Here is a 16,127-nt window from a genome sequence, read left to right as displayed (position 1 = left end):
AAACAGGGTTTCTCTGTATAGCCCTGGCTGTCCTGGAACTCAATTTGTAGACCAGGCTGGCCTCAAACTCAGAAATCCGCCTGCCTCTGCCTCCCGAGGGCTGGGATTAAAGGCGTGCGCCACCACGGCCGGCAGGAAATATTTTAAGGCCTATCTAGCTGGACATCGAAAGTGTCTTATTTCATAATTATTTTCTTATTTCTAGGTGTGAAAATGTCACGGGCACTTGAGCAGTGTGATTAGACATCTCAGCGCACTGCTAGTTAGTTCTTTCCTCTTTTCTCTCCAAGTCTTGAGCTATGAAGAAATCATCATTCAGTAGTTCAGTAGAAGATGCTTAGAGTCTCTTTCAATATAGGATCGATCATTTGGTGAAATGTCATCTAGGTCTCTTGGTTTATAATTAACACTAGTCTCTCTGTCTCTCTCTCTCTGTCTCTGTCTGTCTGTCTGTCTGTCTGTCTCTCTCTCTCTCTGTCTCTCTCTGTCTCTCTCTCTCTCTCTCTCTGTTTCTCCCTCTCTTTCTCCCTTACTCCCTCCCTCCCTCCCTCCCTCCCTCCCTCTTTCCCTCCCTCCCCTCCTTCCCTCCCTCCCTCCCTCTTGGGCAAAAGATCTGCTAGACTGAACGTGAGGTATGGTTTTCTTGGTATTTGTCTGTAGGGAAGTTATTCCCTGACAACCCAGACAGATCCATAGCTGTCTGAAAGCCAGGAAAATGTATCTTCTCCTTCCAGCGGGCTTCCATCATAAATAATGTATTCTGTCCAGGAAAATTTGTATTTGAGGAGAGAAATTTGTTTTGATGCTGGCAGTGGCCAGCATCTTGCTTCAGTACGGCAGTGTCCAGTGGCGATTTGTGTTTTTGGAGTTGAGACCAAGTGAAAATACTGCTATTTAGGGGCTTACATCGCAGGGGAATAGATGAATGTTTGCTTCTCTAGACATCAATCACTCACTTCTAGGTATGGCCACAACCCTGGAAATGAAATCCTGTTATTTAGTTGTGGCGTGTTATTTAACTATTCCTACTGCACTGCCTTTGGACAACTATTGCCTTTGTCCAGTGAATAGTGTTTGTGTAGAGTAGCTTTGTTTCCCAGAGTAGTAACCAGTTTAATACATTGCAGGCATGGGATAAACAGTCCCCAGTTTACAGTCAGGATATGTTCCAGAAGTTCATTTGTAAGGCATTTGTTTAAAATTTAATCTGCAGTTGTCCTTAGAAACAGTGGAACAACTGCTGTCTGATGAGGCCAAGCAAACCAGCGAGCCTAAGAGCTGCAAAGGATAGTGAAACCTATGCTCTTAGGCCTCTTAGATCGGAAAAGGTGAGAGGCAGCCTGTACCTAAAACTGAAAAGGACAAAGAAATCCTTATCTTCCCACTTTCAAAGGCCTCTTCCCTCATCTCTTCATCCTCCTCATCCTCATCCTTCTAAGAGAGGGTTGGGGGGATTTCTGCCTCAGTATCCCAGCTACCCCAGCTAAACAAACGTCCCTAACATCTCAGGGCATCTTTTGCAGAATAGAAGAGATGTGTTCCTTTGAGAATATGGATGGTTTTATGTGACTCCCTTTAGGTGTTTCCTAGCCGTGTGATTCTCTACTAAATTCTAGTCAGTGCTGAATGAAGACTAATTAAAAAGAAAATGGTATCTTAGAACCAAGACTAGTGTTAATTATAAAATAAATCTTTCCTCTAAATGGGCGATCCCAACTCGAGGTTCTTTTTTCTCCCCTTAGGGGATACTTTGTAACATCTCATGGTGGTTTTGATCGTTTAGACTTCTCATAAGTAACAGATTAATCATCTACAGCAATTATTCAACATAAAACATCAATCATTTTGAAGTTGAAACTGGGTTCGACACAAGTCCCAAAATAAAGGTTGCTTATCAGCGTTACCTTGGGGATGTGTTGGTGCTCGTTACAGCCATTGAACTTAGCATACACTTTAATTCAAAATGGCTGGAATAAATATATTGGGAACCGGATGCTCACCCGCAGTCGGTGTTGTAGGTGCTAGGACCTCAACAGGAAGTAAGACAGAATTGCCGGAGGTAGGAGACCAATTGACCAACAGGTAGATAGGTGTGTGTGTGTGTGTGTGTGTGTGTCCGTGTGTGCATGTGTGTGTGTGTCCGTGTGTGTGTGTGTGTGTGTGTGTGTCTTCATCTCTAGAGCTGAGAATGTGGTATGTACTGCAAGGTATGTGGTATTAGGGAGAATAAAGAAATGAAGCAGAAAACCAATGTAAAAACAGTTAAGGAAGAAAAGGAATTTGTAATGGGTGGGGCAGAAAAGGGTCTATATTTGAGACAAGGCCTCATGCATCCCGGGATGGCCTCAAATTGTATGGCTAAGGATGACCTTGGACATCTGATCTGGTGTTGGTATCACAGTGCCTCACAGTGCCACATTTGTGTCCTGATAGGGATTGAACCCAGATATTGAATCATGAATGCTTAGCCAGCCTCTCTACTAACCAAGGTTCATCTCCAGGCCAGGGAAGACTTCATTTAAAAGGCAGTCTTTAAGTTGACTCTGAATGTCAGAGAGCAAACTGTGTGGCTATAGTAGGGGAAGGAACCCCAAGCTAAACATACAACGGTTTCAGAGGGCCTGTTATGGAAGCCCATTTGGCACTAGGCAGTTGAGTAGCCATGTCCTATTCTGGAGTCCTAAAGGGACTAAAGAAATGTTCCCTCACCATGTGCTGAGCGAGGACTTGTAAAAACTCTGAAACCTCCAGGTAATGTTCTTTCAGGGTGAGCACATTTGGAGGAGAGGGAAATGAGGGGTCAAACATGAGGAAGTATTTGGGCTTCTAGAATGTTCTCTGCTGGCTGAGGGCTGAATTTTCTGGGTATCTGGGCTTGAGGTAATCTAATCTGATGTGAATGTTGTGGACCCGGGGCATTTTGCACACCTGTGTCAGCTAACTGCAGTACTGTGAGGCCTGGTGCCACCACAGGTCTGACCAGTGCTGACCAGAACCTGCAGGGAGCAGTGGTTAGAGCCTCTGAGTGCTACCTGTGGGTGGGATTCTCCATGGTCACACTAAAGAATGTCCAACCTTAATCTTTAGAGAGACAGTCCCTTCTTTGTTGGAGAAGAGCTTATTCCTCCTAGCTGTCTTTGGCATAGCAATTAGGAACTACGTAGGCAGTGTGGGCTATTCAGAAAGGTCTTGTCTAACATCATGGTTCTTCCTGTGCATTGCTCTGACAGTTTGAGCCGTTCATGTTTTAAATGAGGGTCTTTGAGCTACTTTACATCATAAATGACAACAGAAGCTAAGGCAAGAGGATCTCACTGGCTGCCGGCGGGAGTGTGAACAAGAGCAGCTACTATGGAAATCAGTGTAGGGATTTCCGAAGGAGAGCAAAACTAAAGGATCACCTGCACACCACCCCTGAGATTACACCCAGAGGACTTACCACAGAGAAACTTATTGCTTATTGCTTCTGTAATCACAAAAGCACGGAAATCAAATCAGCCTAAAGTGTCCATCAACAGAGGAATGGATAATGAAGCTCTACTGCATATATACAATAGAATTTCATCCATCTGTTAAAAAAAACAAAAACTAAACTAAAACTATGAAGCTCATAGGAAAATAGTGTTTTGAGGTAACCTAGGCTCAAAAGGGTAACCACCACATACTCTCTCATATGTGGGTTCTGGCTTCTGATCATGAAGCTAGAGAGCAGACCTGAGACAAGGACAGAGAAGGCAGCTTTAACCAAGAGGGTTGGAAGGATGCTAAAACACGGGACAAGAAAGTAATGGGGGAAATACTTGGTTGGGAGAATAAGAAGGAAGAGGAGCAGGTCTGTGGGGGGTGGGGGAAATGAACCAAAATTAATATGCAAGAAAATGGTATAAGGAAACCAGGTAAAAGAAAATGAAAGTTGTTTTGGGTTTTTGTTGTTTGTCAATTGATTGATTGGTTGATTTATCTTTAATGTGGCCACTCCCCCCAATGTCTACCCTTCGATCCATGCAGGTCACAGTGCTTTGCACGTCGCAGCCAAGAATGGCCACCCAGAGTGCATCAGAAGGCTTCTTCAGGTAAGCAGGAGACTGAAGGCTACAGATGTGTCACTTGATTTATTCTTCATTGAAAGGTATTCTCACTTGTGAAAGGAGAAATACCGCTTCTCAGTACACACCCCTTTGAATACCATCCTCCAGCCCATGTGGAAAGAAGAACTAACAAGGAGATGGTCTCCATGGCAACATGACTAGCTGAGAAGACGCTCCTCACTAAAATATGAGTTGTCTTCCTAGGACCGGCCTTACTACCCCCTTATCCAGTTCCTCTTTTCTGAAAGTCGGCTTTTCACGAAGCATTTTCCGAACTGTAGCAAACCCTGGCTCTGCAGCATCCTGCTGTTCTCATCTGTAAATTGCTCGTGGGGTGCAGTCCTTCCGGATAAACAGTTGCAACCATTCCGTCTTGGTGCGTAACGTGATGAGCTCTTAGTTAGTTTTCGGTTCTTGTTTAAGTGCATGGTTTTATTCTTATTTGTAATTGTTGGCCAACTCCCTGATGTGCTGGCTTTGCCGGGGAGTTTATAACGATCCCCTAAGGTGCTGACCTCCGTGAATTTGTTAAGATGTGTATTTCATGAACCAGACCCACGAGAGCATCCCTGCAGTAATGTCCAGCTGTTGCTAGTCAGGGTGCAAGCTGGCTATTTTCAGGAACAGCATGGAGCAATAAAGTAAGTGTTTGGAGTACTGTCTGTCCTGTCAAGCTGTCGTCCTGGCTTTCACAGACACTCTTGGAGACCCAGCATCTTGCTTTTATTTGGCTTTGAAATTCTAAGGCAAAACAGTGGTCACATCCGTCAACGTGTTCCATTGATCAGGCCGCTCTTCCGTCTTGCTTTGCACGGTGCCCGCTGCTGCACATTCCAGGAGTGCTTAACCTTAACAGGTCTTTGAAGCAAAACTCAGGAAAAAAAAAAAAATAGATCAGTGTTTGTGGTGTTGACTTAAGACAGTTGCTCTTGACCAGTTAATGTGGAGATTTCCTAACCTTTTCTAGGACCAGGTCCTCCGGAAAAAAAATGACTCTCTCGCCCGGAGTGCCCCATATCTCACTTTTAAAAAGTTATGTTTTAAATTCCCATTCCACTCCAGCCCATGCATCTGGCTCTGATTTTAAGGAAGATTTAACCTGACAAGCTCGAAGTCCTTGTGGGCTAGGACCAGATATTCTAGCCTCTAATGTAATTTTATATCTGGTTATGCAAATGCCTTGGTTTTTCTCTGAAACCTTTGAAGCCTTTAAACAGTTCCTTGTGCCCGGTCTAAAATTAGGCCGGGGCCTGGGTAAGCAGTAACTTGATCTCCGTTCTTCTGACCACAGCAGAGAAAGCATTGCACTTGAAGGTAGCCCCGTTCTTACCTCCTCTGGCTTGCACTTCTGAGCACTGTTCTTTCTAGATCGCTGTGAGGAATTCCTCCTTCCATGGCTTTCTGTGGGGCTGGCACTGGGTCCCAGACCTCTCAGACTTCTTGTTCAGCTCTTGGCAAGTCGGGCTGTATACGAAGGAGGCTCCTGTGTCTCCTGCTGTCTTACCCCCAGTACCTTCTGCATTTAGTGTTCTCTCTGAGCCTTTGCTCTTGGACCCTGTGCACTCGTCTCTCTCTATGCCCTGTTGGTTTGCTGGAGATATTTCCGCTCTCCAGCTGTTACTGTTTCTGGCTCCTTAAGGGAGTCTGGACAAATAGAACTTGGCAGAGAACTGCAAATCCAAATTGAACTCTCTTCTTTCTCCATGTTAAGTCCTCATATTAAGTGCTTCCAGGGTACAAGGCTTGGTGCTAAGTGTTAAGTATCAACCAGCGAGCAGAGCAGTTGCTATCTTGGTGGAGTTCACTGTCTGGTTATTAAGGAAAGGACTCTATGTCACAAACCACAGAGCACTTAGAGGGAAAGTAGTAGTTTCTAGGACAGCCCTCACAGAGAAGGTGATGTTTAAGCTGAGATTCCCTGTGTACAGAGTACCAGAGGAACACATACACGGGATGAGGGGAGGCAAGGTCCTACTGGGAAGGCGGGTGGAGTCGGGGAGCCAGAGACAGAGTCTGAAGCAGAGAAATGAGAGAATGGGGTACAGAACTCAAGGCCCTGTGTGTTGTGGTGACCAAGCTAAGCAACCCTAGGTTCACTGGGAAGTGTGAAGGGCAAACAGTGGCCTGGAGAGTTCGCTAAGATGATTCTTTTGCATAGAGAAGTGGTTAAGATGGATCCAAACAAGCGAGACCTATTGGAGGCTAGACTAGCTTTTCTTGTGAGCTGCCTGGGGCTGTGATGAAGGTAATGAGAAAGAGGAGAGGTTGGCTCTCATGGACGATGAGGAGAAAGGATCTACAGGATGTGCTAGGTGAGATACTGGAGGAAGAGGGGGAGGAGAAATCAAAGCTAGTTGGGCTTCTGTCTCTCTGGGTAGGTTGGCCAATGGTGGTTGGTGTTCATAGAGATAGTAAATACTTGGGGAGGGGCAGGCTAGGGCTGGAAGAGTGGAAAGCTTCCCTTTTGAGTGCTTATGAGATGTCAAACCAGTGGGTTCTCCAGCCAAGGCACCCATAGGCAACACTTATATATGAACAAGAATCCAGGCTCCAACAGGATCAGATCCTGGTGTCACCACTGCCATAATTCGAGCAATTTACTCTCTTATATGTACCTCAGTTTCCCCTGAAAATGGCTGCAGGAATAGTTCTCTAACTTGGGTTGCCAACAGGCTTAAAGCAGTTCCTGACCCAGAGCCTGGCACACAGTACTTACATACTCTTCCCTGCCGTTACTCAGATCTACATCTGTGAGTCACTAATACCTGGATGCAAGTGTAGGTAGGCTTACCAAGAAGAGAGCTTCAGGAAGAGACAAGGACACATGTCAGCTTGTATGTTATGTTAGAGGAGGGCTGGCCAGGGCAGTGGCGGGAAGCCACAAGCGGCTGAGCCAGCCAGCCAGCCTCAAGGAAGAAGAAAGGGAGAGTGTCTGAGAAGAGGGTGGGCTGCTGCTGAGTGGTTAGGAAGGAACTAACAGACAGCTGGTGACCTTGGCTCGGGCCATCATGGAATTCCCAAGGGCGCATGCCAGAGCTAGGTATGTTCAGGAGCGCGTGGGAGAAAAGGAAGCGAGACTGTGTAGGAGACTCAGAGGAAACTGGTGTTAGGAAAGGGGACTGAGAATGAGAGAAGAAATGGGAAAAAAATCTAACCCACACGGGAGGTCTTGGAGTGTGTTAACCAGTAGGGTTGGAGAGATGCTGTATGGGAAGAGTGAATGAGCAGAGTAGCCAAGGGCTGACTGAATCTGCGACCGTGATTATTGGGATATCTGTCTTCTTCCTCATAAAGGACTGTCTGCCCACAGAGCTCCGAAGGTAGACCTTATTACGCATGCATGCATCCTCCTGAGTAACTGCCCCCTGAAAGAGAAAAGTAGACTCGACACTATTTGTGCAGTTACTTTAAGATACTTATTTTTGTCTCCCAGTACAAGAGCCCAGCGGAGAGCATTGACAACTCGGGGAAAACAGCTTTACATTATGCAGGTAACGGTCATTCTCCTGTTTGTCCTTCTCTGCTCTGAGAAAGTGGTTAGTTGTCATACCTTCCTGGACTCTCCCGGGGGCTCGTTTCCAGAGTTCCTGGTGTCCCATTAGAGTCTGTTCAAAAGCCACACGCAGATTTATTAAGGAGTGCACCTACAATTAGTTTCCTGCCATGTGACCTGTTACCATGGTTAATATATTCAACTCGGGCTCAGAGCCCAGCTCAGAGATAAAGCACATGCTTAGCACATGCACAGTTCTGGTTTTAACCCCCAGTACTAAGTACACATGCATATATATGCATACAAATGTAGATAGAGTTCTAAATCAATTTAAAGTTTCTCTTTAAAGTAGAGAGTTATGAGCATTTGTGGGTTTCAAGACTAGAAAATGCTGGGCTTTTGTGGGTTTTGTAAACCTTTGGCCTTACTATCTGTCGGGACTTCAACTGACAAATGTTGATGCCGAATTCATGGGGGTGGGCAGGAGGTGATTAAATGCATACTTCATTTTACTTCTAGGTGTAGAAAAGCCAAGTCCCATAGGAAGCTATATCAAACGCTTGCCCATGGGTAACGGGGAGTCCGTGGCTGTACCTTTGGCTAAAGCTATAATTAAGCAGTGTTTTCCCCTGTTACACGGCCCTTTGTGCACTCTTCCATGCCTTTCCCATGCTGGGCAGAACATGAACCTCCCTCCTCAGACGTGGCAGCCTGGGCTGTTAGTGACTGGCTGTGGTGTTTTTCCTTCCTCAGCGGCACAGGGATGTCTTCAGGCTGTACAGCTCCTCTGCGAACACAAGAGCCCCATAAACCTTAAAGACTTGGTACGTACCAGGTGAACGCTAAGAAATATGGTTGCTGGTTTCAACAGAGACTTTAAAGACCTCAGGAGCAGGCAAATTTCTGTTTTAATACTTAGGAATCCCTAAACCATTAATGTGTTGCACGGTGTGCTTCTTAGAGATGTGCATTTTCATTAAGTATATATCAGTGTGCTACCATTAACCCAAATATGAATAAAACATTGTTTCTCAGTTTATAAAAGTTGAAAATTTTGTATGTCAACTTCTCTTGTTACTGTGACAAAGTACTTAACAGCTTAAGAAAGGGGGGATTCGTTTTTGGCTCACACTATGAAGGTGTGGAACATCCTTGGCTCACACTATGAAGGTGCGGAGCATCTGACAGGGAAATCACAGCTGTGGGAACTGGAGGGAGCTAGCTACACTGACTGCATCCATAGTGTAGCATCATGAAGCAAAGGGAGATGAATCCTGTATCAGCTTGCTTGCTTGCTTCTTCTTTTTTCCCTTCTGGCCATCATGGTGGGCCCTTTAGCAAGTCCCTCCCATGGATGTCCATAGATTTGCCACCAGAGTCTTAAGCTGATGATCAGTGTAAACTGTCAGAGATTTCTAGTTAGAATTTCTGTTTTCTTCCTGTGCGTGGGCATCATCTCGGATGACTCCTGGTAGAATTCCCCAACTCTGAAGAGAACTTTTGGCCTCTGTAATCCTCACTGGCCTATTATGAAAATAGGCCCCAGGGTTTAAGGATTTATTATAGCATGAGGATTGACATGCCTACACTTGCCCCTGATCGAACAAATGCATTTAAACTTTCTGAACGGCCACACAGGTTAAATATCTCTATTCCCAACACCCCGCACACACACCGAATTCCCATGTACTCCACAGCATGAAACTGATCGAGTCACAGTACAATGTCTTAAGTGCAAATCCATTTCACACACGGGGCTAGAATGTATAAATCACAGAGTCATTCATAGGAAAAAAGCATACACAGAATTATGTAGCCTTAGTCCGAGTCCCAAGTTACTTTTTTATGCAATTAGAACCCACATACCCATCTTTAAAATCTGGAGCACTTGTACCACTGGTTTTATTTTATCCTGTTTTCTGTTTTGTGGGGGTTTTGTTTGTTTATTTTAGATTTGTTCATGTATAAAAGTTTCACTTGCATGTATGTATGTGCACATATATGCCTGGTGCCTGCAGAGGTCAGAGGGCATGAGATCCCAGGAACTGGAGTTACAGATGGCTGGTTGTGAGCTGCAACAGTTGAATCCATGAGCTCTGAAAAAGCAGCCAGTACTCTTAACCTAAACCTTCTTCCCGGCCCCAGTAATTTTATTTTTAAAAGTTCACATTTAAAATTGTACGTGTCTTATTTATCGGGAGGTATAGTATGCTTGATGTCAGGGGGCACTGAGCGGGTCAGTCAGTTCTCGCGTTCCTACGTGTAGGTGCAGAGGGTGGAACTTCGGAAGACCAGCACTGGCTCTTAACTGCTGAGCCATTTCCCCAGCCCCCGTTTACTTTCCTCTTAACACACTTAGTGTGTGAATTCTCTTCCATTACCAGGCAGAGCCAGTGATAGCTAATGGAAGAAGCGACCCAAGTGGCTGGGACTTCTAGAGAAAAGCTCAGTGAAATTTCATAAGACAGCTAAAAGTCGTGCAATTGCAAACGACGTATGCTCAAGTGTAATGGTGGCCCTGAGGGGACATAGAATAACACGGTGAATGAAAGGGGAGACAATATAAGTCAGGACTGACACTGTGGGAAGGACTAGGGTTTTGCCGTCCTAGTGTTTGGAACTAGAGTTACGATCTGAATGGAGTTTCTCTCCCAGGACGGGAACATCCCCCTGCTTGTCGCAGTCCAGAACGGCCACAGCGAGGCCTGCCACTTTCTCCTGGATCACGGCGCAGATGTCAATTCCAGAGACAAAAATGGAAGGTACCACACGTAATGGCGGAAGTCATAATTTCTGGGATATACCTATTTTGTTAAGTGTTATAAAGTGGCTTGCTTTTCACCTTTCTACCTTCCTGGTAATTGAGGATCTGTTTTGGCTTTTAAAAAAAGATTGCCCCAGATCTCCGTGGGCAGAACTGCTACCTGGATCTGCAACAAAATCAATTAAACTTTGAACCGAATATTGAAATTCCTGTAAGTTTTTTCATCCAAAACAAATATATTTACAAATACATAAACAATACATTTACAAATATATCGGATGCATTTAAAAATAATTTTCGAGCCAGGTATGATGGCTCACACCTTTAATCCTAGAAGCCAGAGGCAGGTGACTCTGAGATCAAGGCCAACCTGGTCTCCAGAGCAAATTCTGGGACAACTAGGCCCTCACAGAGAAACCCAGTCTTGAAACAACAACAATAAAATAATTTTAATAATGTAGGCTCTTTAACATACTAGACATGAAGGAATCCAGCCTCCAAAATAAGCTTGGTATTTGTACCAATCATAGGAATTCCATTGTGTGTATACTCACATGTGGAAGACTGACTGCTATTTGGTGTGGATTAATGTTTTGGTTTAATCCAAAAATACCACCTTATTTCATCTTGACAGTATTCCACTTAACTCCCAGGGGATTGAGGGCTAATTGTATGGAATCCTCCTTTCCTTGTTTCCCAGTGAGTCCCAGGAAAAGCATGGCCACCTTTGGCTCTTGCTAAATTTCAGTCTCTTCTTTCCTCTAGAACTGCTCTGATGCTGGCTTGTGAGACCGGCAGCTCAAACACTGTGGACGCCTTAATTAAAAAGGGAGCAGACCTGAACCTCGTCGATTCTCTCGGACACAATGCCTTCCATTATTCCAAACTCTCGGAAAATGCAGGAATTCAAAGCCTTCTATTATCAAAAATCTCTCAGGATGCTGGTATGTGAAAGAAAATAGCCGATGTTGTTTTTAATTCATCCACTCGTGTCCCCCGAAAGGATAAAGGAATTTGTGCAACATGATATGTTTTATTATTATTTTAAACATATGCTTAAAGATAAAGTTTTTAATGTTGTGTGCGGTAATGTGTATGTATGTGTCTTTGTGTGTGTGTGTGTATGTGTGGTGTGTGTATGTGTCTGTGAGTGAGTGTGTGTGAGTGAGTGTGTGTATGTGTCTGAGTGAGTGTGTTTGTGTGAGTGAGTGTGTGCATGTGTCTGTGAGTGGTTTGTGTTTGTGTGTATGTGGTGTGTGTGTATGGTGTGAGTGTGTGTATATGTGTCTGTGTGAGTTAGTGTGTGTGTAATTTGTGTTTGTGTGTATATGGTGTATGTGTGGTGTGGTGTATGTGTGGTGTGTGTGTGGGTGTGTGTGTGTGTGCATGCCTATCCACCCAAAATTTGTAAATGGTATGAGTCATTATGGTTCTTATAGTGTTTTCTCACACACACCCCCCTCCCTTTTTTTCTTTAGATTTAAAGACTCCAACAAAACCAAAGCAGGTATTTATCTTGGGGACGAAGTGCTGTTTTTTTTTTTAACTTCTGTTCATGACAATATGAAAATGCTGAGAGTAAGTGCTGTAGCTCATTAGGACAGCGATTTAAAAACGGGGTTGAAAATGCTTAAGAACTGGCATACATTTTGAGGAAATAATTGTTACATGGTGGCAAATATTTTCTTAACAATTTTACTATTTGTTTTTGAAAGTTCATACTTAACAATTTTACTATTTGTTTTCGAAAGTTCATACTCCGTACTTACTACCTTTCACTTCCCAATGAAGTGTAGTAGCCCAGACTAGTGTGAAAAATGGTCACTGTGGCTGAATCTTGAAAGTAAATGAAAGTATCTTAAATATCACATCCAGTGGGTGATTATGTATGTGTGTGTGAAATTGCTAAGGTATTTGAGAAGGAAAAGAGATTATTTTAATCGCAGTTTGTGGTGCTGCCATCGGTGTTGCACAGAGTAGCCATGAAGTGGTTTCCTACAAGCACGTGTGTGTCTGGCTGTTTTGGACAGTTATACACTGAGGTTTTTCAGACCTAGAAAAGCAGATACTTAACACTGGATTTATTATGCGCTAAATGTTGCTTATCAGGACCCTTTGCACATGAAACTCACCTTCCCTTCATCCCTTAAAAGTTGGGGTAGGGTGGGGGTGGGGTGAACAGAAGCGGTGCAGAGGTGCAGACCACAGTGCGGTACGAGGGAAAACAGACTGTGAATGCGTTCTGGGTTCTAAGTTGTGATAGGCCTTCATCCTTTCCCTTAATCCGGTGGGTTTGTCTTTTTTTTTTTCTTTTTCTTTTTTTTTTAATATTGCCATGGATGCATGGGTTGCTGAAAGCTCGCGCATGTGTATGCATGTTAGGTGTTGTGCTGTGGGCGGGGTGTTTCGGAGCTGGGTGACGTTGACCGTGTAACTCAGGTTATGCTCGAGTGTCGGCTGTGGCTACTTGCTCAGACTTTACTAACATAACTAACCCACCTCCGTTCTTCCGACTGTGATAACTTTCAGCATGACCAAGTCTCTAAAATAAGCTCAGAAAGAAGTGGAACTCCAAAAAAACGCAAAGCGCCACCTCCTCCTATCAGTCCTACCCAGGTAAAAAGCAAAAGCAAGAGAATGAATGAACGCATGAATAAGTAAATAAGTCAGTCCAGGAGCCGTCAGTCTGTGTGTAGGTCCAAAGGGATGTGGTACTACTGAGCCCCAAAGGGATGCTGTATTAGTGAGCCCTAAACATATATTCTAAATCTTCCTTAGTAGTTTTACATTTCAAGCTGGGTATGTTCCTACCTAGTGTGCATATAACCCTGGGTTCAATCTCTAGAAGAGTTCCACATGAACACACACACACATATGGGGGGCACAAATGACAGTATCAGTTATTAATCTGGAATATTGTGGGTTTTATCTATCTTAAAATTAGAATATATATATTTAAAACCTCAAGGAAACTTCTTCCAGTCTTATGACAAGAGTTCTTTCCCCAAGATAATCTCATATGTTCTTAGTTCCTCATATGAACGGCTTAGTTAAGATATTGATGATAACGAATTTTAGTTTCTTAAAATGTGGATACAATATATTTGACTTTCTTATTTATGAGTGTCTAATATTTAAAGGGTTTTTTTTCCCCTTTCTGAGTTCATAATAATAACGTCAGGGGAGCAAGAACAACAGTAGCAGCAATGAAATGTCAGCTAGAAACAGGATAGGTTTTACTGCTAAGACAGCATAGGATATAAAGAGGATAATCCACATTTAGGTAGTGGAGGGGACTGTCGAGGCTGGTTAGGTCCTTGTAAATATGCTGGCATGTCTGTTAATACTGTTCTCAACCCGCAGGAGAACTTTATAGATTTTAGAAGCTGGTGCTAAGTCATAGATTAATGCTATCTAGTTAATCCTCTGACAGCTTTCAGAATTACTTGACTTGATGCCTTTACTGGAATGCCTTGAGAGCCTTACCCCTGAAGTGAATGTAACTCTACAAGCCTCCTGTTAGGTTCAGCCATAGGGATTACAGCATGGATTGTTCAGCACCAGGGAAGGCAGGGCTTGGGAGCCTCCCCCCCCCCCCGCCTTTCTTAGTGGTTTTCTTTTTCTTTTTCAGTTGAGTGATGTGTCTTCCCCACGATCGATAACATCTACACCACTTTCAGGAAAGGAATCAGTATTTTTTGCTGAAGCACCCTTTAAGGTACCCCCTTGTGATGTTGGGGTTTCTTGGCGTATTTATGATACCCGATGGCCTTGCTTTAATTTATACAACACTGTGCAAACTGGATTATACCTCTGAATCACTGTGTCATGGCATTTCACCATGAAGAGCCCCTTGACTATTTTTTTTCTGGCATGGATACCATGAAACAAGATTAGAAAAATAAATCGTATTTACTGATCATTTTCAAATAAGAGGTAAATGCCGTTTATGCAAAATCTTGAGGTCATAGAAACAGAGGGTAAAATGGTATTTCTTGGAGTTGAAAAGAGTGAGGGATCTGAGAGGATGTTGAAGAAAAGGGATCTAAGCACTCTATTCGATAGCACCGTGACTAACATTCATAGTGTGTCTTCTTTAAAATCGTCAAGGGCTAGGAAGATGACTCAGTGGACATAATACTTGCTGAATGAAGAGCTAAGGTCACATCCCCAGAATCCACATAAACCTTAGTTCAGTTGTTTCTGGGCCGGCACTCCTGTCGTTCTTAGGGTGAAAGGCCCTGTTGCTAACAAAGAGGAAGGAACACCAAAGGTTGCCCTTTGACCTCCACACTCAGCCATGGATGCATGGATCCATATGCACACACATACAGTGTGTTCACACGTGCATGTGAGAGGAGGTTTGGGTAAATTTTTTTTTTTAAGATTTATTTATTTATTTTATGAATACACTGTAGCTGTCTTCAGACACAGCAGAAGAGGGCATCGGATCCCATTACCAGATGTTTTGTGAGCCACCATGTGGTTGCTGGGAATTGAACTTAAGACCTCTGGAAGAGCAGTCAATACTCTTAACCACTGAGCCACCTCTCCAGCCCAATTTTAACTACAAAAACAAAACAAAAAACTTGAAGCAATGTTAACTCTCACAATATAGTCATTCTTCATCATATAAATCAAGACATCTCCATGTACACAATAAATTATGCAATATTTACAAATAAAATGTAATTTTTGATTATAGAAATTTTAATTTATTTACTTTAAGTACATGGAGTATTCTTGCACTCTTGTGCATGCAGTGCCCTCCGAGGCCTGAAGAGGGCACTGGATTCCCTGGGATTAGAGTCATAGTCAGTTGTGATAACAACATCTGAGTGCTAGGAATTGAGCAAGTTATAGATGTAAAAAAAAAAAAAAAAATCATGTTTAATACACTTTAGCCAATGCATGGCCCAGATAAATACTAGTTCTATTTAACTATATTGTGAAAAAAAGAAACAAAAAACAAACAAACAAAAATAACTCTGCTATCTCAGGTTTTGGGATATAGTCCAGAGAAAAAGCCGCTACATAAACTATAATTTAAAATATAACTACAATTTCTAAAAAAAAATATTCTGAGCGTATATCCTCTGCAATTTCTGAAATTTTCAAAATTATACTTTTATAAGTAATTGTCTCTTATTTGCATGTATTTTCTTTTATTTGGATATATTTTAACTGCCTGTTTTCCTGTGACATTTTCTGTCATTTTCCGAGTGGATTCCCAGGAGACCTTCTTCCTGGGGTCAGACTCTAGGAGGGTCGTCAGTGTGGCCCTTACGTGTAACGAGCACGATATTTAGGAGAATTCCTTAGCAGTCATTTTTGTTTTCTTCACACAGGCTGAGATCAGCTCCATACAAGAAAACAAAGACAGGCTGAGCGACAGTACTGCAGGTATGAACAGGAAAATTACCTCTCCTGCCTTGGACCACACTTAGTTTCTTACATGTTTGCATAAAGAGAGCAGAGTCCAGTCAAGCCCTCTGTGTAAGGTCATGAGCACCAGCTACGCTGTGATTTCTCTACTGGGGAGGGGGGATTTATATGTTAAAGAACTAAGTTTGAGTGTAAAAAAAAAAAAAGTTCATCTTCATTTCTCACTTCCGATTAGTATTTTCCGCTAGTTAAGAATGCGGCAGTGGATCCTGCCAAAAGCAATTTACAGATTCAATGCAATCCCCATCAAAATTCCAACCCAATTCTTCACAGAGTTAGAAAGGGCGGTTGGCAAATTCATCTGGAATAATAAAAAACCTAGGATAGCAAAAACCAT

General features: G+C 43.2%; 1 protein-coding gene across 3 annotated transcripts in view; it reads left to right on the top strand.

Moving 5' to 3' along the window:
• The window catches only part of Rai14 (retinoic acid induced 14), a 147,322-nt gene that overhangs the window by 117,087 nt on the left and 14,108 nt on the right, over positions 1 to 16,127 (top strand). For 2 of the 3 annotated variants that reach the window (XM_029544033.1, XM_021208353.2), the window contains exons 5-13: positions 4,009 to 4,073; positions 7,522 to 7,579; positions 8,335 to 8,405; positions 10,237 to 10,343; positions 11,111 to 11,289; positions 11,824 to 11,852; positions 12,875 to 12,961; positions 13,977 to 14,063; positions 15,694 to 15,748. In XM_029544033.1, coding sequence (XP_029399893.1) covers positions 4,009 to 4,073; positions 7,522 to 7,579; positions 8,335 to 8,405; positions 10,237 to 10,343; positions 11,111 to 11,289; positions 11,824 to 11,852; positions 12,875 to 12,961; positions 13,977 to 14,063; positions 15,694 to 15,748 — 738 coding nt within the window. The remainder of the gene's footprint in view (positions 1 to 4,008; positions 4,074 to 7,521; positions 7,580 to 8,334; positions 8,406 to 10,236; positions 10,344 to 11,110; positions 11,290 to 11,823; positions 11,853 to 12,874; positions 12,962 to 13,976; positions 14,064 to 15,693; positions 15,749 to 16,127) is intronic. The other variant, XM_029544034.1, reaches the window with a different exon arrangement.

Source organism: Mus pahari, chromosome 11 (genome assembly GCF_900095145.1).
Source record: "Mus pahari chromosome 11, PAHARI_EIJ_v1.1, whole genome shotgun sequence".
In the NCBI taxonomy this organism is placed as follows: Eukaryota; Metazoa; Chordata; class Mammalia; order Rodentia; family Muridae; genus Mus; species Mus pahari.
The sequence above is the reverse complement of the archived record's forward strand: the minus strand, read 5'-3'. Positions and strand labels throughout refer to the sequence as shown.